The 15104-nt window shown below is 45.0% G+C and overlaps 1 protein-coding gene across 1 annotated transcript in view; it reads left to right on the plus strand.

Annotated features, from left to right (window-relative positions):
* Positions 1–15104, plus strand: part of LOC139055548 (uncharacterized) — an 81542-nt gene that overhangs the window by 50491 nt on the left and 15947 nt on the right. Inside the window, exon 2 of the mRNA XM_070533057.1 lies at positions 14208–14264. Within this exon, the coding sequence (XP_070389158.1) occupies positions 14208–14264 (57 nt within the window). The remainder of the gene's footprint in view (positions 1–14207; positions 14265–15104) is intronic.

The following is a 15104-nucleotide window of genomic DNA, read 5'->3' on the forward strand; positions in this document are numbered from 1 at the left end:
AAATAAGGAGTGGAAAGAGAGCAACAGCGCTGCGCGCGTTTCTTTAAATTGTCTGGCTCTACGTGCTAAAATCACGATATGGTTATGAGGCACACTATTAATAATTTTGACCGCTTGAGGTTCTTTAGCGCGCTCCTAGTGGGTCGGTACACAAGCGTTTTCCATATCGCCTCCCATCGGAATGAATGAATCGGAGTGCGGCCACCGCGGCCGAGAGAAAACCTGCGAACTCGAGCTCAGCAGCCCAAAGTAACCATGGGAGATAGAGAATCGGAGAGATAGCGGGTGAGCGAATGACGTCACGGCGCATCCAAATGACGTCCGGTGCGTGACGTCACATCGCATCTACCTCTTGAGTACCGAAATCGAAGCTCGCCAATTTCACAAAGCTTTTTGTTCGTATGCGCTGTTTGCCGTTGTTGTCGCCTTCGTTATTGATATGTTAAGCGTCACAATTCCTTGCTACCTTACCTAATTTTAGCGTAAGAACTTTTTTTTCGGTGCAGGCTCCAGTTCGTAGACAGATGTAATTATGTTAATTTACTTAGAGCGGCCCCAACGCTTGCCAGCATGTTTTCTTGGGTTTGATGATTTGAACCTTCATCTAACGCAAGGAAATAAGTAAAAAGTGGTATGCTCTTGATAAGTAAGAAATGTCATGTCGATACACCTTGCTGTCGTGGGAAAATGCAGGGATGCTAATCAGAGATGACGACGCAGTGTACGCATGCGCAGTGTCATGTTGCTAGAGTGACTTATTGAGACAGTCTATAAAGGAGGTCGCTTTTTTTTTCCCCAGGGCTTAAATTTCTTTCATTCAGCAGTCACTTCTCAACGTTCGTTGAACATTTCAATGCTTGAGTGTGTCGATGTCTGTGAAATGTTCTCCTTCAATGCATGCCTTTTATGTGCAACGCAGAAGAAGATGACGAATTTGTGTTAGCTCTTGAAAGTGTCTGTGTGTAATTTTATCACATAAACCAGCCAACCGAGAAAACAAGCGTTGGCCTGCTGTGGTTGCTTAGTAGCTACGATGTTGGGCTGCTAAGCACGGGGTCGCGGGAACGAATCCCGGCCATGGCGGCCGCATCTCGATGGGTGCGAAAACACCCGTATACTTAGATTTAGGTGCACGTTAAAAAACTCCAGGTGGTCAAAATTTCCGGAGTACCTCACCATGGCGTGCCGCACAATCAGATCGTGGTTTTGGCACGTAAAACCCCACAATTGTTTTTTAACAAGCGGCGGAATTCACAAAGCTTTTTGTTCGTAAGTGCTCTTTTCCATGGGGCTACTGGTTTGCCTAATATTAGGCCCAAAGTTGCAGTTGGCTGGCATCTTCTGCTACGAACAGTTCTAGTGCACAAGCTTTTTTTTTTGTATATACGCGGCAAAGATTTGCGTAGCGCCTTTACATTCTCAAAGATATTTTCAAGGAACGGCTGTAGTAACATCGCCACTATTCGAATATCGGCAATACGTTAAGGTATAAAATTTTGTAAACAGGGATGAAGTACCTCAGAAAGGCTTCATCCCTGTTTACAAAATTTTATACCACAGTGTGCTATTCCATCTGTCAGCCCCTTTCTTGTTTTTGGCAATACGTTAAGGTGTTTGAGATCGCCATAAACAGCAACTTGACAGTTTACAATAGAATTCAAAGTGTAATCAATTAGACATCTGAATTATTTTATGTATTATACCACTTCAATTGCATAGACGAGATCCAGGTATTTTTTTTTTTGTAAAGGTTGCTTTAGACAGCTTCTAGCGGCACAGAAGAATAAAGTTAAAAAATGAACGTTTTGCAGGCAGTTATACAAAGAAAGTTCTGAGTTTGATACCCGTGCGGACCAAATGCGATAGTCCACTCACGACCATTTCTCCGCCCCTGCGTTTCACACTAACAGTAGAAAATTATAGCTTACAGAGAGAAGCAAGAATGACTAACTTTCAGGTCTTCTTGTTGAGGTGGTGCAGACATCACCATCATCATAAACACCACCACTACCACCACCACCACCACCACCACCACCATCACCACCACCACCACCACCACCACCACCACCACCACCACCACCACCACCACCAACAACAACAACAACAACAACAACAACAACAACAACAACAACAACAACAACAACAACAACAACAACAACAACAACAACAACAACAACAACAACAACAACAAAGGAGTTCTAGTAGAATGGTATAAGAGAAAACCTAAACATTTCTTCGTAGTTAAACATCAGTCCCACAATCAATAGGGGCAGCGATACCTTGAGGTGCAACTGTCACATTCCTCACGTAGCATCAAGGTTCAGCCAAGAAATCCAAGAAAATTCTACTTTTCTCGACGTTTGGCAGTCGGCTGCACGCTGCGGATAATTTGTTTCTGGTTCCATTGTAGGCACGCAGACGCAAAATCTCAACCTCATGGTCTTAGTTATGTTCTAGACAGTGAAGAAAGACATCCGGTGAAAACAAGAAGCCACTATTTAATCGCACATCTCCAGACATATTGACGTCGCGAGAGAATGACTATGATTTAAGAAATGCGTAAATTATTTAAACGGAAGCGGAACAATGTTTGCATGTCCTGTTTACATAGACATGGAAATGGTTTTATGCACAGGTGCTCGCTCCCTAACACAGCACGTGCAGGGTCTGTAGTAAGCAGACAGAGCTGATTGAAAGCATAAGCTTGTTTCCGGGTTGGCGCACCCTACAAAATAAAGAAAACAGGCAACGCCTCCGACTAAAGCGACTAAAAAAATGAACGGCCACTTCTCACGGCACCAACGTCCAATCAACATATCCTCTATATTTTACTCCGTGCACGTTTTTGTGAACTAGCAGAAATTTTGTATGGGCAGCATTCAATACTGCGTGCAAGGATCTACTCTTGTGTTGTTTTTCACGCAGTAACTCCACAGACAGATGCTGTTCTGGTAACGCGTGCCTTAATGGCACCTATACAGTGAGCCCGGACTAGGCCTACTGTACAGCAGGCTATGCCTGAGTTCAATAACGATATATCACTCTGCTATTTTTTTTCTTTCTGCCTCCCCTCTTCTTTTCTTTTTTTCTTTTGCTTTTCCAACGTTTCTTAGTCGCTGGCGTTTATTCCTGATGTTTGGGATAGCCAGCTCTCCGGTGAGCTATTCTCTCATATGTCTAATCAACTACAACGATTCCCTAGGCAACGAACACGTACGGCGATGTAAAGGCAAAACTGATAGTAGACGAAATGACCCTTAAATCACCGCGATATAACGAATCCTTTGTTCAGCGCCCATCTATTTCTTATTGATGCAGGTGCGCATGTGGCCATATTAACTACATAGTCAGTAATGCTGTCAGAGAATAACCAGTCGAGAGGTGCACCTGTCCTTTGTCATCGTTTTCTTTTTTTCCCCGTTTTTCATGTGGTGTTCGCGCTTTGAGATAATGTCAAGTACACCCCATCTATATGCCAATGGAAGAATCGTCGAAAAAAAAAAGTATTTAAGTTAAGCAAAGAGGAAGAACCAAGAGATATCGAAGAGGTGACGCGGATAACGCAGAAAGAGGAAGTCGACAGAGTCAAATCGACCGCAGTCGAGCACAAAGCCCCCAAAACCCCGGGGGCACCAATCACGTGGGCAGATCTCCCTGAAGGCTCTTCCGCGAAGTCCCAGCCGAAAGTGCGTCGTCAGCGCCCAGCCGACCGCGAAGGTCAGTGAACGCGAAACCGAGGAAGTGCAAGGGAAGTCTTACATCATTGCCTGGCCCCACGCGAGACTTGACTACTTCTTTCAATCACCTGTAACGGCAGCCTCCTTCCACTTGCGCCTGTCGGCTGGGTTGGCTCGACGCGCGCTGTGCCTTCCCGCTTATGCCATCCAATCTGCATTAAAGCAAAAAAGAAACAGCACGCGCCTCGCTTGCTGTCTGCGCTAAATACGATACCAGAAGACCGCGGTCCCGTTAACGAAAACGGCGCAAGAAAAATTCTCTATGCGAATGCACCAATGCTGTCGTAGTGGAGCCCACTAAAAAAAATAGAAATGAACGAAACACAACGAAGAATGCAGACCTATGGGCCCCGGGGCGAGTGTGTTTCCTGCGGAGCGTTATCTGCGGCCTCCCCTCGGTCTCCCGAGAGGCATGCGCATATTGTTTGTCGTGGACCGGCCTAAATGCCCCTGGCCTCCCCGACACCTCGAGGGCGTCCGGCGCATGCATGGTGTAGGGCGTGGGGCGGTGGCGAGATTTGTGCTGGGCCGCTGGCGAAGGTGGGAGCAAGAGGCCCCGTTTTACGGCGTCTCATCTGCGCGCGCCCGAGTCCGCACCAACCACCTGCTGCTTTTTTTCGGGGACCGCCGTACTCTCGCGCGGGCGCCGCCGGACGCTGCGTTTTCTAGACGCCTATAGGTGCTGCTACACAGACGGGAGTCCTACGACGGGGGGTCGCGCCTGTGTACGTGGAAGCATGGGAAAGCCGGCTGCTTCGCTGGTTGAGTACAACGGTGGATTGAGCGAAAGACGGGCAAGATGGGCGGAAGAAAAGTGACTGCGGAGAGAAAGCCGGGGTAACCGGCGAGAGAAAGTTAGAACTTTGGATGCTTTCTTGCGCAACCTATAGCTCCAAGTGAAAGTACATGGCATATGGACAGGCGTTGAGCACGCCCGAAGCGTGATAAAGGCAGTGCTTTTGTTTTCAGAAGGGCTCGGACAAATGACTTTGACTCGCGTCTGACGAAATCGGGTGTTCATACATGGGCATATCGCCTTGCTTATAGCCTTACTGCGTGCATTTGTACGTGGTAGCACCTGTTGCTTGTTGTCCGCGTTTTCAAACAACATGAGCGACAACCTAAAGCGTACCCTCAGAAGTGACGTCGTAAGAATCCCTGTTCTTTTGAACCACCACGCCTGGAGAGTCAACCGCGGTTTGGAAACAAGTCCCCCACCGCAAACACTCTTCAGAAAAGGACATCACATGCAAGTGAAATGTGCACTTTGAGTACTTGCGTCGACCGCACTACTCCGACGTACTCCACGCTGAAGGAACGGGGGCTTTCTCTCTCTCTCTCTTTGTGTGACTAAAAGTCTTCTAGCTAACAATACTTTGACAGTTGGAAGTAAATGCACAATTTCAGCAGATTTAAGCAAAATATTTTCAGGCATGGCCAACCTTTTGGGACATGTACATGTCACGCCATCTTTCGTCAGGGGGCGCCCGCCCCGCCATATTTGAATGAGGAACAGAAAAAAAAAACACATATCTCAGGCAAAAAATCTGTTATCGAAAATGACTTGCGGGTATACATACTTGATATCCCCTGGCACATTATGGGGAAATTCCTGTAGCGTGTGACAAAGCCCGTATAGGTGCCCAGGAGGTACAACACCGCCTATATGTCTCAGTTGGCGTTTCTAATTTCGGAAGCGCCAGCTGACAGCGGTCTCCTAATCACCTACGAGGACTTCTGATTGGAATATTTAGGTCGAGTGTCCAGGAAGACCACTTTAGCCCGAATAAGTTTACCTGCCTAAACAGCGGGAAGTAAGTAATATGAAGACCGTCAATAACGTTCAAAAGGCGCTCCACTTGCCGCGCGGTCGACAAGACGGGCGGGACCGAGCTCTACAAATTTTCACTTCGTGTAGCAGCTGGCATTGGAAGCAAAAGCGGCCGTGCAAAAAAAAAAAAAAAGAGAAGAAAGACATAGTTCGGGGGCATTCTCGCATAACTTTTGTGAACAGCATAAAGCAAACTCAAGCGTGCGTGAACGCAGGAAATTATCTCGTTGAATGGCTGGTGCTATCTCTGTTGCGTGACTCCATCAAAGGTTTATTGACTGATGGGACAGCACTTCCCACAGCAGCGACACTGAGGACATGAGACTATAACTATACTGCAAAGGTTGATAGACTGATGGGACAGCACGTCCGAAGGCACCGACTCCGAGGCTATGAGAAAAGCCGTTATGGGGGCCTACGGATTGATTTTGACCTTCGAGAGTAATATCCTCGTCTGCTTATCCTAATAAGCACAGGATAATTTTGTTGTTCTACCCAAATCAAAATTTGATTGATGTGGATGGTAAGCGAGCCTGTGACTTCATGCTTGGCAGCATAACGCCATAGCCGCCGATCTAGTGCAGCGGTTACAGCAAAGGTTCACTCTAAGGAGATTCCCACAATGTATACTTTCACTATTCGTTCAGAAATAAACTCGTGCTGAAAAAAAAAATAGAGAGAGAGAGGGTTTTACTTTGTCCACCTCATGCTAGGGGCCCGAAAGAAATGGTAGCGTTAAGGCGCATAGCTGACACCAAAGCAACCTAGTGATGCTTGCCGCCGGTGGTGAAACGAAAAATGAATAAACAAAAGCAGCAAGAACAACAACAAAAAGCTAGATGTAGCTGTGCTTCACTTTCTTTTTCGACGGAGATGATGAATAGCGGGGCGTGAGTAATAGCAAAATGTACGTAAAGATAAAACGGAGCAGAAGTGACCTCAAGAGAAGGGGCCTCCACCGCCACCATTATCGCCCATTCCTGGGAGGTCTCGGCGCCTTCCCTTACGTTGCTACGGTGTACGCCGGGATTAATTTACGGCAAGGCGTGCTCGTCGTGCGCCTCACGCGCCAGAAGCCGTGGCGGCAGCTACAGCTGAACCACTGGATACCGAAAGAAGACTCTGAGGCTCCCACGTCTGTTTCCAGGTTCGCTTTCCCTGTTTTCTTTTTTTCCCGCCTTTCTCATTTTTTACTCTGGCGCCTCGCGGTCGCGTGTTGCGATGTCGAAACCGTAATCTCAATTTTCTCCGTTATTGCTTCTCTCGCTCTCATACCCCCCTTCTCCCCCCGCCCCATTCTTCTTCCGGTCCCGCTTTGCTTCGTTAGTTTTTCTTTTTTTTTTCTTCTGTATTCTGGTGGAGCTGGCGAAAACTGCTGCAGCTCGCGGATGTCTGACTAAGTTTATTTTTTTCATCGAGGCACCCAACTGTCTTTGTGTGCTCGATCTTTTTCTTGCGTTCTTTCTCGTCTCGTCTAAAGTGTAGAATAACCTTACTGTTCTTCTGAGGCGGTTTATTTCCTCGCTCAACGCAGGGACCGCAAGGAAGCTAACTTACTACCTTTTATTTTTGCTGCTGGTTTATTGTTGAACCAGCTTGGTAGTTTTTGCTCGCACGCTTTTTACAATATATTCTCTGCCACCCCCTTATTGTGTTTCATGGATCTTTCTATATTTTTTTTTTTCCAGGACCCTCTGCTCTCTCAAAGTGCTCTTTGGTTTGAATTGCTGCGCCCATTCGGCGTGTGACAAAAAAATAAGCCCAGGGCTGCGAGGAGAATCACGTGCTTATTTTAATTTGGCACTGCCTCCCTCGTTTGTCAGCCCTCTTGACTTGCCTGCGAACACCTTTGTATATAAAGTGAACGAGCCTTTAGGGTTTGTTGACCTCAACACCCGCATCTTGCCTTAACTATTCGGTTGTTGTTTTGTTGTTGTTATCGAAGAAGAAACAAGAAAAAGAAGAAGAAGAAGAAGAAGAAGAAGCAGCAGCAGTAGAATAATAATAATAATAATAATAATAATAATAATAATAATAAGAAGAAGAAGAAGAAGAAGAAGAAGAAAATAGGCATGGCATCGAGGTCTACGAGAAGTGGTAGAAAGTAAGTAGGCTATGTGAAGGTGAATGGAGCGACGCTGACAGAAAACTAACTACGCGCTCATCGTTAATATTCGTTCGCGGCACTGTCTGACACGGCAGTGAGGTGAAAAGAAACCGTGCCAAGGCAGGTAATGAGTTCCCGATGATTTCGAGAAAGAAACCACACGTGCAACTCACAGTAGCGCGTCCTTGTCTAAAAGACTTACGGCAGGGCATGTGTGTGCGAATCAATAGGTGGGGTCTTCGAAGTGAAGAAATGAATGCGTTCTGTATAATACAGAGCTTCGAACACGTCATACATCAAAACCGTGCTGTTGGCAGTGCTGTTCTCTAACCACCAGCTGGACTTAACTTGCACTCGGTTTAAAAGTTTTTAAGCAGCCAAGGTGTGTTCACTTGCGATGCTTAAGATCTGCTCTTTGGGCAAGTTCATGTTTTATGTGTTAAATGCGATTCTTGGATTTTGGCTGTGACACGTCTTCGTGTCGTTTATTCCTCCGTCTTTTTACTTTTTAATGCGTTAGTTTCTTTCCTCGCTATAATTTCCACATTTCTTCCTTGGCAGTACCCCAGTGTAGGGTAGAAAACCAGAAGCCTCTTTCCACAGGTTAATCTCACTGCCTCTCGCATCTCAACTCACTCTCTGGCTTATTCCTTCTGCTATTTTCCTTTGCGCTCTTGTTCATTTATTTTCTTTCCTTACATCGTGGTTACATCGTGGATTTACTATTGACACTGTTTCGACAGACTGCTTCTTGGTAACCCATATTCCAATATTTCTGCAATTTAATAAACAAAAATCAGTTTCATGGTCAGTGGTTCTCAGTCCATGTATGCGGTAAAAGTTTTTTTCTCAACTTTTTCTCCATCCCATCTTTCTCTCCTAAAACAATATACTGAGGTGCCGTTGTGCTTAGTCGTCGTAGGAATTCATTTCACTTGACGTAATCCTTTCACTTATCCCACAATTTAAAATTGTGGAAGTGCTGGTGAGAAGCTTGCAGGCAGGGTTTCAGAAATAGTAAAGCAATAATAAATCGGGAGGCCATCGTCAGACAGCAAGTGAGAAAGTCTTTGTGACGTCGTGCACCTTCACTGGGAGCGTGACTAGGCAGGGAGAAAACGCGAGCTATTAAGGAGTTCCAGAAATGGCCCCGCATAGAATATTTGAGCACCCAAAGCGCCATGCCCTGCTTGCGTTCTCTAGTATACCTTTTTACCTTCTTTTGTACGGCCGGCGTTTCGCTTTCCCTAATTTTAAGTGCGCAAAGCCTAGAACTCCCAAGTCACACCTCGTGTAAAGAGCTTCAATGGCGTCAGGGTGGCTCGCTTTCATTTGGTGATCAACGTGATACGACGAATGGTAGACGATGTGTAGAAATAGAAACAACGTCGCCGCGCTATGTCTCGGCTCAGCAATCACGGCTGCGGCAAGGCGTGACTCGCACTCCACAAAGAAAGCACGCAGCTTTCTTTGTGGAGTGTGAGTTGCGTGGCGTACGGCGTTTATATGGAGACAGAGCGCGTACGGTAAAGCTGTTGCATAATGCAGACGAAGAAAGGTAAGCGGCGGCGCAATAGAAATGCCTCTGAAGATTTCTGCACTTGGATAGCCCTTTCTACGGGACGCAACTCCCTGCTTCTATACTGTCGAGATATTGATGTCTTTTGGCGCTTTCTTCGCGCGGGCGCTTTTAAAGCGAAGTTCGCTCGCTCTTTCTTGTTGTATCGCGCACGACCTCTCGCCGTATACGTTCCCACGGAGCAGCCGAACGTGACCGTGAATGCAATTTGTTGGTCGCCGTCGCTGTCAGCGCAGCAGCAAGAAATCGAAACCGCGCTCTCGTGCACAGCAGGAGCTGAGTTGCACGCGAATCGAAAGATGACAGCCTCCGCCGAGCTCTTGTCTCTCTCTCTTCCTCGGCGACATTCGCGGCGTGACGTATGGTGGCGTCAGGTGTTCGCATCGCACGCAGGCTTAGAGCGCGCCGGAGCCGAGAGTACGACTTGTCATTCGTGCTGAACAGGTCTCGGGTGCGAACGTTACTAAAAAGGTTTCTGCTCTTCTTTTGGGGGGGGGGGGGGCGTATGTCACAGAGTGCGCGCATCGAAACCTTTCTAAAGAAGGGCTTCTTTTCGGGCGAATGTAATGAGCAATGGCTTTTATACTTTCGTACGCAGAAGCTGCTCCTACAAAGTAGCTACGCCGGCTGCAGGGTGAGTAAAGAATATCGAAAGGCACGTGTTGCCGAAAGAGCGAATGTTAGTGGGCCTCACATGCGGGTGCTGCCAGCATCGATGACGTTAATTATCAATACAGAAAGGTGCTGCTAAGATTTCCTAATTTGCTCTTTCAATAAAATACCTTGGAAACAGCTCCTTTTTTTCAGAAATACCATCCTGTTAATATGTGTTTCGTTGTTTTGTCAACCACGTCAGCAGTTGTTCAGCGCTAGATCGAAATTTTCCAACCAGTGTCACAGCGAGATAAGAAAAGACTTTGTGTTTGCTTTCTGACACTGACCTCTTCTATGATGTAGTCACAGACGCATACATGTGCATTAAATGGTTGTATGAAATGACGCATCGAGTTCCACAATTTTCATGATATTTCTGCAGTAACGACGGCACATACCTGAAGTCAGAATAACATATGTATCAAACACGTATAAACTGCACACTACATTGAAAACTAAAACATGATCAGACCAGCGAAGTTCACATGTCGTGATAATCACTATCTAGTAATTCCCATCATTGTGCATTACGTGAAAAAAAAAAACTACGCGAATATGTTATGTGATAGGCTCAATTTATGCACGCCCTTGAAGAAATAAAAGAAAGAAATAAGAAAGGAAACCGATTGATATAAAAGTTGAATGAAAAATGATAAAGTGAATCCCAGGTGGCGGCAATCAATATACCCTGATACGAAAGCGGAGGAGTGAGAAGGATGCAGCGACACATCAACACGGGGACAACGAGTGCTCACGTGTTTTGCACGAGACAATAAATGCAGAGGGCAGTGTTCTTTTGTACTACCTTACGCTCAACGTCAACTACCTTGCAGATGCGCCGCGTCTTAACGTGCAACGATCTTCAGAGAACACAAGTGTACTCGATGACAAGTTACAACGGCTCAGCACTACGGCACTAAAAACTCATTTTATTAGGGCAGCCATTCATATCGTTACAATGGAACAGAGCGCGATTGATAAAGAGTAGTTCGAAAGTAAAAAAAAAGGAAAACGAAATTCGCAAGTTAGTTCAATGAGCACAAGATGTAATAAAGCTGCGATGAGAGCCCAGCTGTTCGTAACAAATGAGGCTGCACGTTTTACTACACGTGTGCACTCGTATAATTTACATAAAAACCTGGTCATGTAGCCCCGCAGTGAGAAAACAAAATAAACAAGCTTAGTTCAGAATTCTTGCAGCACGAGTTTGGTTGCACGAGCTGCTCACCGCCTACCCACGCAAGGCGCACAACACGAAACACCTAGGACGCCACCTGGTGCCGTAAAAATTAATCCTGCTATCAACGAATTCTGAACTCGTGTTTAGCCGCCGCCGGCAACAAAGACACACAAGAAGACGTGTAAACCAGAAGCTATAAGTCCAACAAATTTTGTGTACGAAACATCCCTGCATGAATGCGCGCCAACTAAGCCTTGGGTTACGATTGCGGTTTTACGCGGATAAAAGAGCGGTGGCTTACGCGTTCGACCAAAGTCCAACGTCCCGGACTTTCTTCTTGTGCGGGGTCCTGCCCGTAATCGCGGCCATAACTGACCGACAGCGGTTTGTTGTCCCATTTAACGCGAGCCTCCTTGCCAGTCGAAGATGCATAAAAGAAGGGAGCAAGGGGATTAGGGAGTGCGGACGACCTGACCCGAGTCGGGATTTTTTTGGACGGTGCCCACACGAAGTCGTAAAACGCGCTCGGTTTTTCCGTGACCTCCAAAGTCGCCATGCGCGAGTGACCTACCGGTGGATAAATCTTGTGCCTGAAAGCCACCGAGGTCGCATCCCGCAGTTGCACCGAGGTGCACGCGAAGATGCAAAAAGAAAGCTGAAATAACAGCCCGTTCGGCTTCGGCGTAAAAATGCAATTGCGAAAGCGGATCTTATTCGTGCCCCCGGGACGTACGCTTGAAAGAATCCTGTGCTGTCGTGCATGTTCGAGCCTTACTGCCGATGGAAAGTCACAGTGGCACGAGTTTTAGTTCCAGGAAAAACCGTCAGCCTTAACTGAATCGGACTGAACAGAATTTAAATTGCGTCGAATGAAACACCAGGAGGTGAGAAGTATATCGTAGCACGTACAAGTCACAGGTTAATAGCAAATCCAGTTTCAGATGTTGACTTTAAGCAGGGCAATAGCATGAACATAAAAGCGCTTCCTGTTGGGCTAGTTGGTAGCTGTTCATTACAAAATATAAAGACTCTTCTCTAGTGTGTGTACGTTTGTTTGGTGCCTTTATATTTTATAATGAGCATAAACATAAAATGCCACAAATTTATAAAGACACAGTCCATGTTTCGCATGAAATACGAGGGTCGTATCGAAAGTAAGTTTCGTCATTTTTTTTAAAGAGAAGATAGTATGCCAGGTGAAACAAACAATCGCCGTAAGAATGCACGCGCGTTGCTGGTTCAACGACGGAAGGAGCGTCAGCGGAGGAGGAATGACGCGTGCGCAGAGCGACGAAGTAGAGAGAGTAGCAGCAGACCGGCGTGGCCGAGGTTGTTCGAGCGCAAATCACGATGGCTGACAGACGTGTGCTGGCAACGAGGTCACAGTGGAAGTGCGTCCTGCTATCCGGCATGAATGGGCACCTCTGTTTCCTGCGTTGGAAGCCACACTCTCGTGATGTCACTTCCAAAACAATGCTGAGGTGGAGCAGGCTGTGCGACAAGTCCTTGCATCGCAGGGCACCGAGTTTTACCAGAGTGGTTTTTTCAAAATGTTTCAATGTCGGTGGCGACTATGTGAAAAAATAGTGCAAGGTGTATGTAGTTCATGATGCCATGGTGTATTTTTTTTGGGGGGGGGGATAATGTTTCCTTGTGAGACTTACTTTCGGGCCATCCTTCGTATATACGCAGAACGAAAAAGTAAAATAAACATGCAAATAGAACACGAGGGGTATGAAAAAAGTTAATGTTTCGATAGCAAAAACAAAAGCAAATATTAGACAAAGTCTTGTTTACAAGAATGATTAATCGCATTGAGTAGTCCGTGTAAAAGTTTTTTCGTCGTTTTCTTCTGGTCCACACGAGATGGTTTCTCATTCATTTGGTCATCTTTATTCGCCCGCATACCATACCCCTATATGCCCTCAGGCATTAACCTTCGTATAAAAAAAAAATTCTTCGAAAGTTACAAACACACGGGAGAAAAAAGCAAAAAACGCATATGAATGCGAGAACAAGATAGGAAGTATCGGTTTTTCGCGCAGCTATATCATGAAGATATCTCAACTCAGTGAAATATCGGCTTTCATAAGAATTTAACACCGTTCAATCTTATTTGAGCTATCATATATATATATATATATATATATATATATATATATATATATATATATATATATATTTCGACGTTGACGTAGAAATTTATCTTTGTTTGATCTTGTACATTCCAAATTAAAAAAAAATTCGCGGTACTTTAATAAATTATTTGGCAATTGTATTTGAATAGCCTATGATAGTTATTTTGCCTGCTTTCTGCCAGCACTTAATATACCAGGTAATAACACAGTTAGAAAAGAATCGAACGTTGCAGGCAGCGCAGTTGTGTCACATCAACTATTGTGATGTGACAGAATTGAATTGCAAACTGTTGTTCTCACTGGCGGTTGCTACTCGCGCGTCAAATCGCAGTCAGTAGTCAGCAAATGAGTGTTACTAGTTAACTTTCTGATCGTCCACTTTAGGGCACATATCTCGGAATTGCTGCGAAATGGTATTGAAACAATCTTAACTTAGCATAAATGCTGTGCTAGCACCAGCTTCTGGAAATACGTCCTCAAAATTTGTTGCGACATGCAATAATACTCCAGTTATCACCCCTCAATACAAAATTATTAAACTGAGTTTTTTTTTCATCCACAGGTTCCGAAGTTCTGGATTTGCATTAGAGTTTCATGCAGGTGAAGTTACATAACTTGCCGAAATAGTTGAAAACAGGCTATGTTTTATCTCTTAAAAAGACTAAGGTGCTATTATTTTACACCAGATATAAGTGATAATTTCTAAGAGGCAATTTCGTCTTCAATTTTACCAAAAGTGAACTTGTTAAATGATTAAATCGCTTAGGAGCCAAAAGTGAACATCAAATGACTGATAATATGCGCATTCTATCACGGGAAAACCTTCGCAGCTCGTGGATCTATTCTTTTTCTTTTATTACGTTCCTCGTGCAGGGAAACATTAGTATAAAATTATCTTTCTCTTAGTCACATCAACTGTCTTTGCTTTGTTTTGGCTACGAACATCCACAAAAAAACATTCCAATGCTCTTCCTTTTACAGAAAAAGAAAATATTCCTCACGTATGCAGCAAGCCCTTCGTTGAACACCACTGTCAAGGTAAATTCCTACCCTTAAGATGCATGTCTCGCTTAGGTGTGGTTAAGCAATTACTCACAAATAATAATTAGTACGACATTCTTACTCGCTAGTGGATTCATACTTGAAGGAAGGTTAAGACTGCGAAAGAACGAGGACAGGGGCACGGCACACACACAATACTTGCGGTGTATTGTGTGTTTCTTCCGGTTCTCCTAGTTTTTACGCGGAGTTTTAACATTGCTTCAAATAATGATTAATAGATCATCTACAACGACTTTGCTCTGTTGTTACTGTAAAAAACAAACAAACAATGCGCACTGTTCGTTACAAATGTAGGCATTAGCGGACCTGTCTAGGCGCAAGTTAGTTATAAGCTATGCGAATGAAAAATATACACTAGAGCTTATAAACCCTGCTCAAGGATCCTATATTAAGCGAAACTAACGTATCGATGGACTCGCCAATAAATAGCTATAAATTGTTTTCCCTCCAGTGACAATGTGTTCGGTGTTTTACGGTTCCTTTTCTCGGGCTAAATTGGCTCCTGTTTGCGCAACTTGATAGCATTGTAAGCAGCTTGTACAAATGTGCTAGTGCCGTATTTTTGTCGGGGGATTGTTTTTACGCCCTGCTGTAGACATTTTCTGGAACTTTTGAGCCAATCAGACTCCCACGCAAAAGCTTTTTGTCTTAGTTTTTCTCGGGTTGGTATAAACTTGACATAAACAATTATTATTATTACTATTATTATTATATTCTGGACAATATTATTACTCGAAGAATAAATAATCATGCAGTTTTCATACCCACTTTCCAAAGGCAAAAGGGCTCGCCACTGCCTTAATGCACTCCGTCGAG

The sequence above is a fragment of the Dermacentor albipictus genome, chromosome 2, assembly GCF_038994185.2.
Source record: "Dermacentor albipictus isolate Rhodes 1998 colony chromosome 2, USDA_Dalb.pri_finalv2, whole genome shotgun sequence".
Classification (NCBI taxonomy): domain Eukaryota; kingdom Metazoa; phylum Arthropoda; class Arachnida; order Ixodida; family Ixodidae; genus Dermacentor; species Dermacentor albipictus.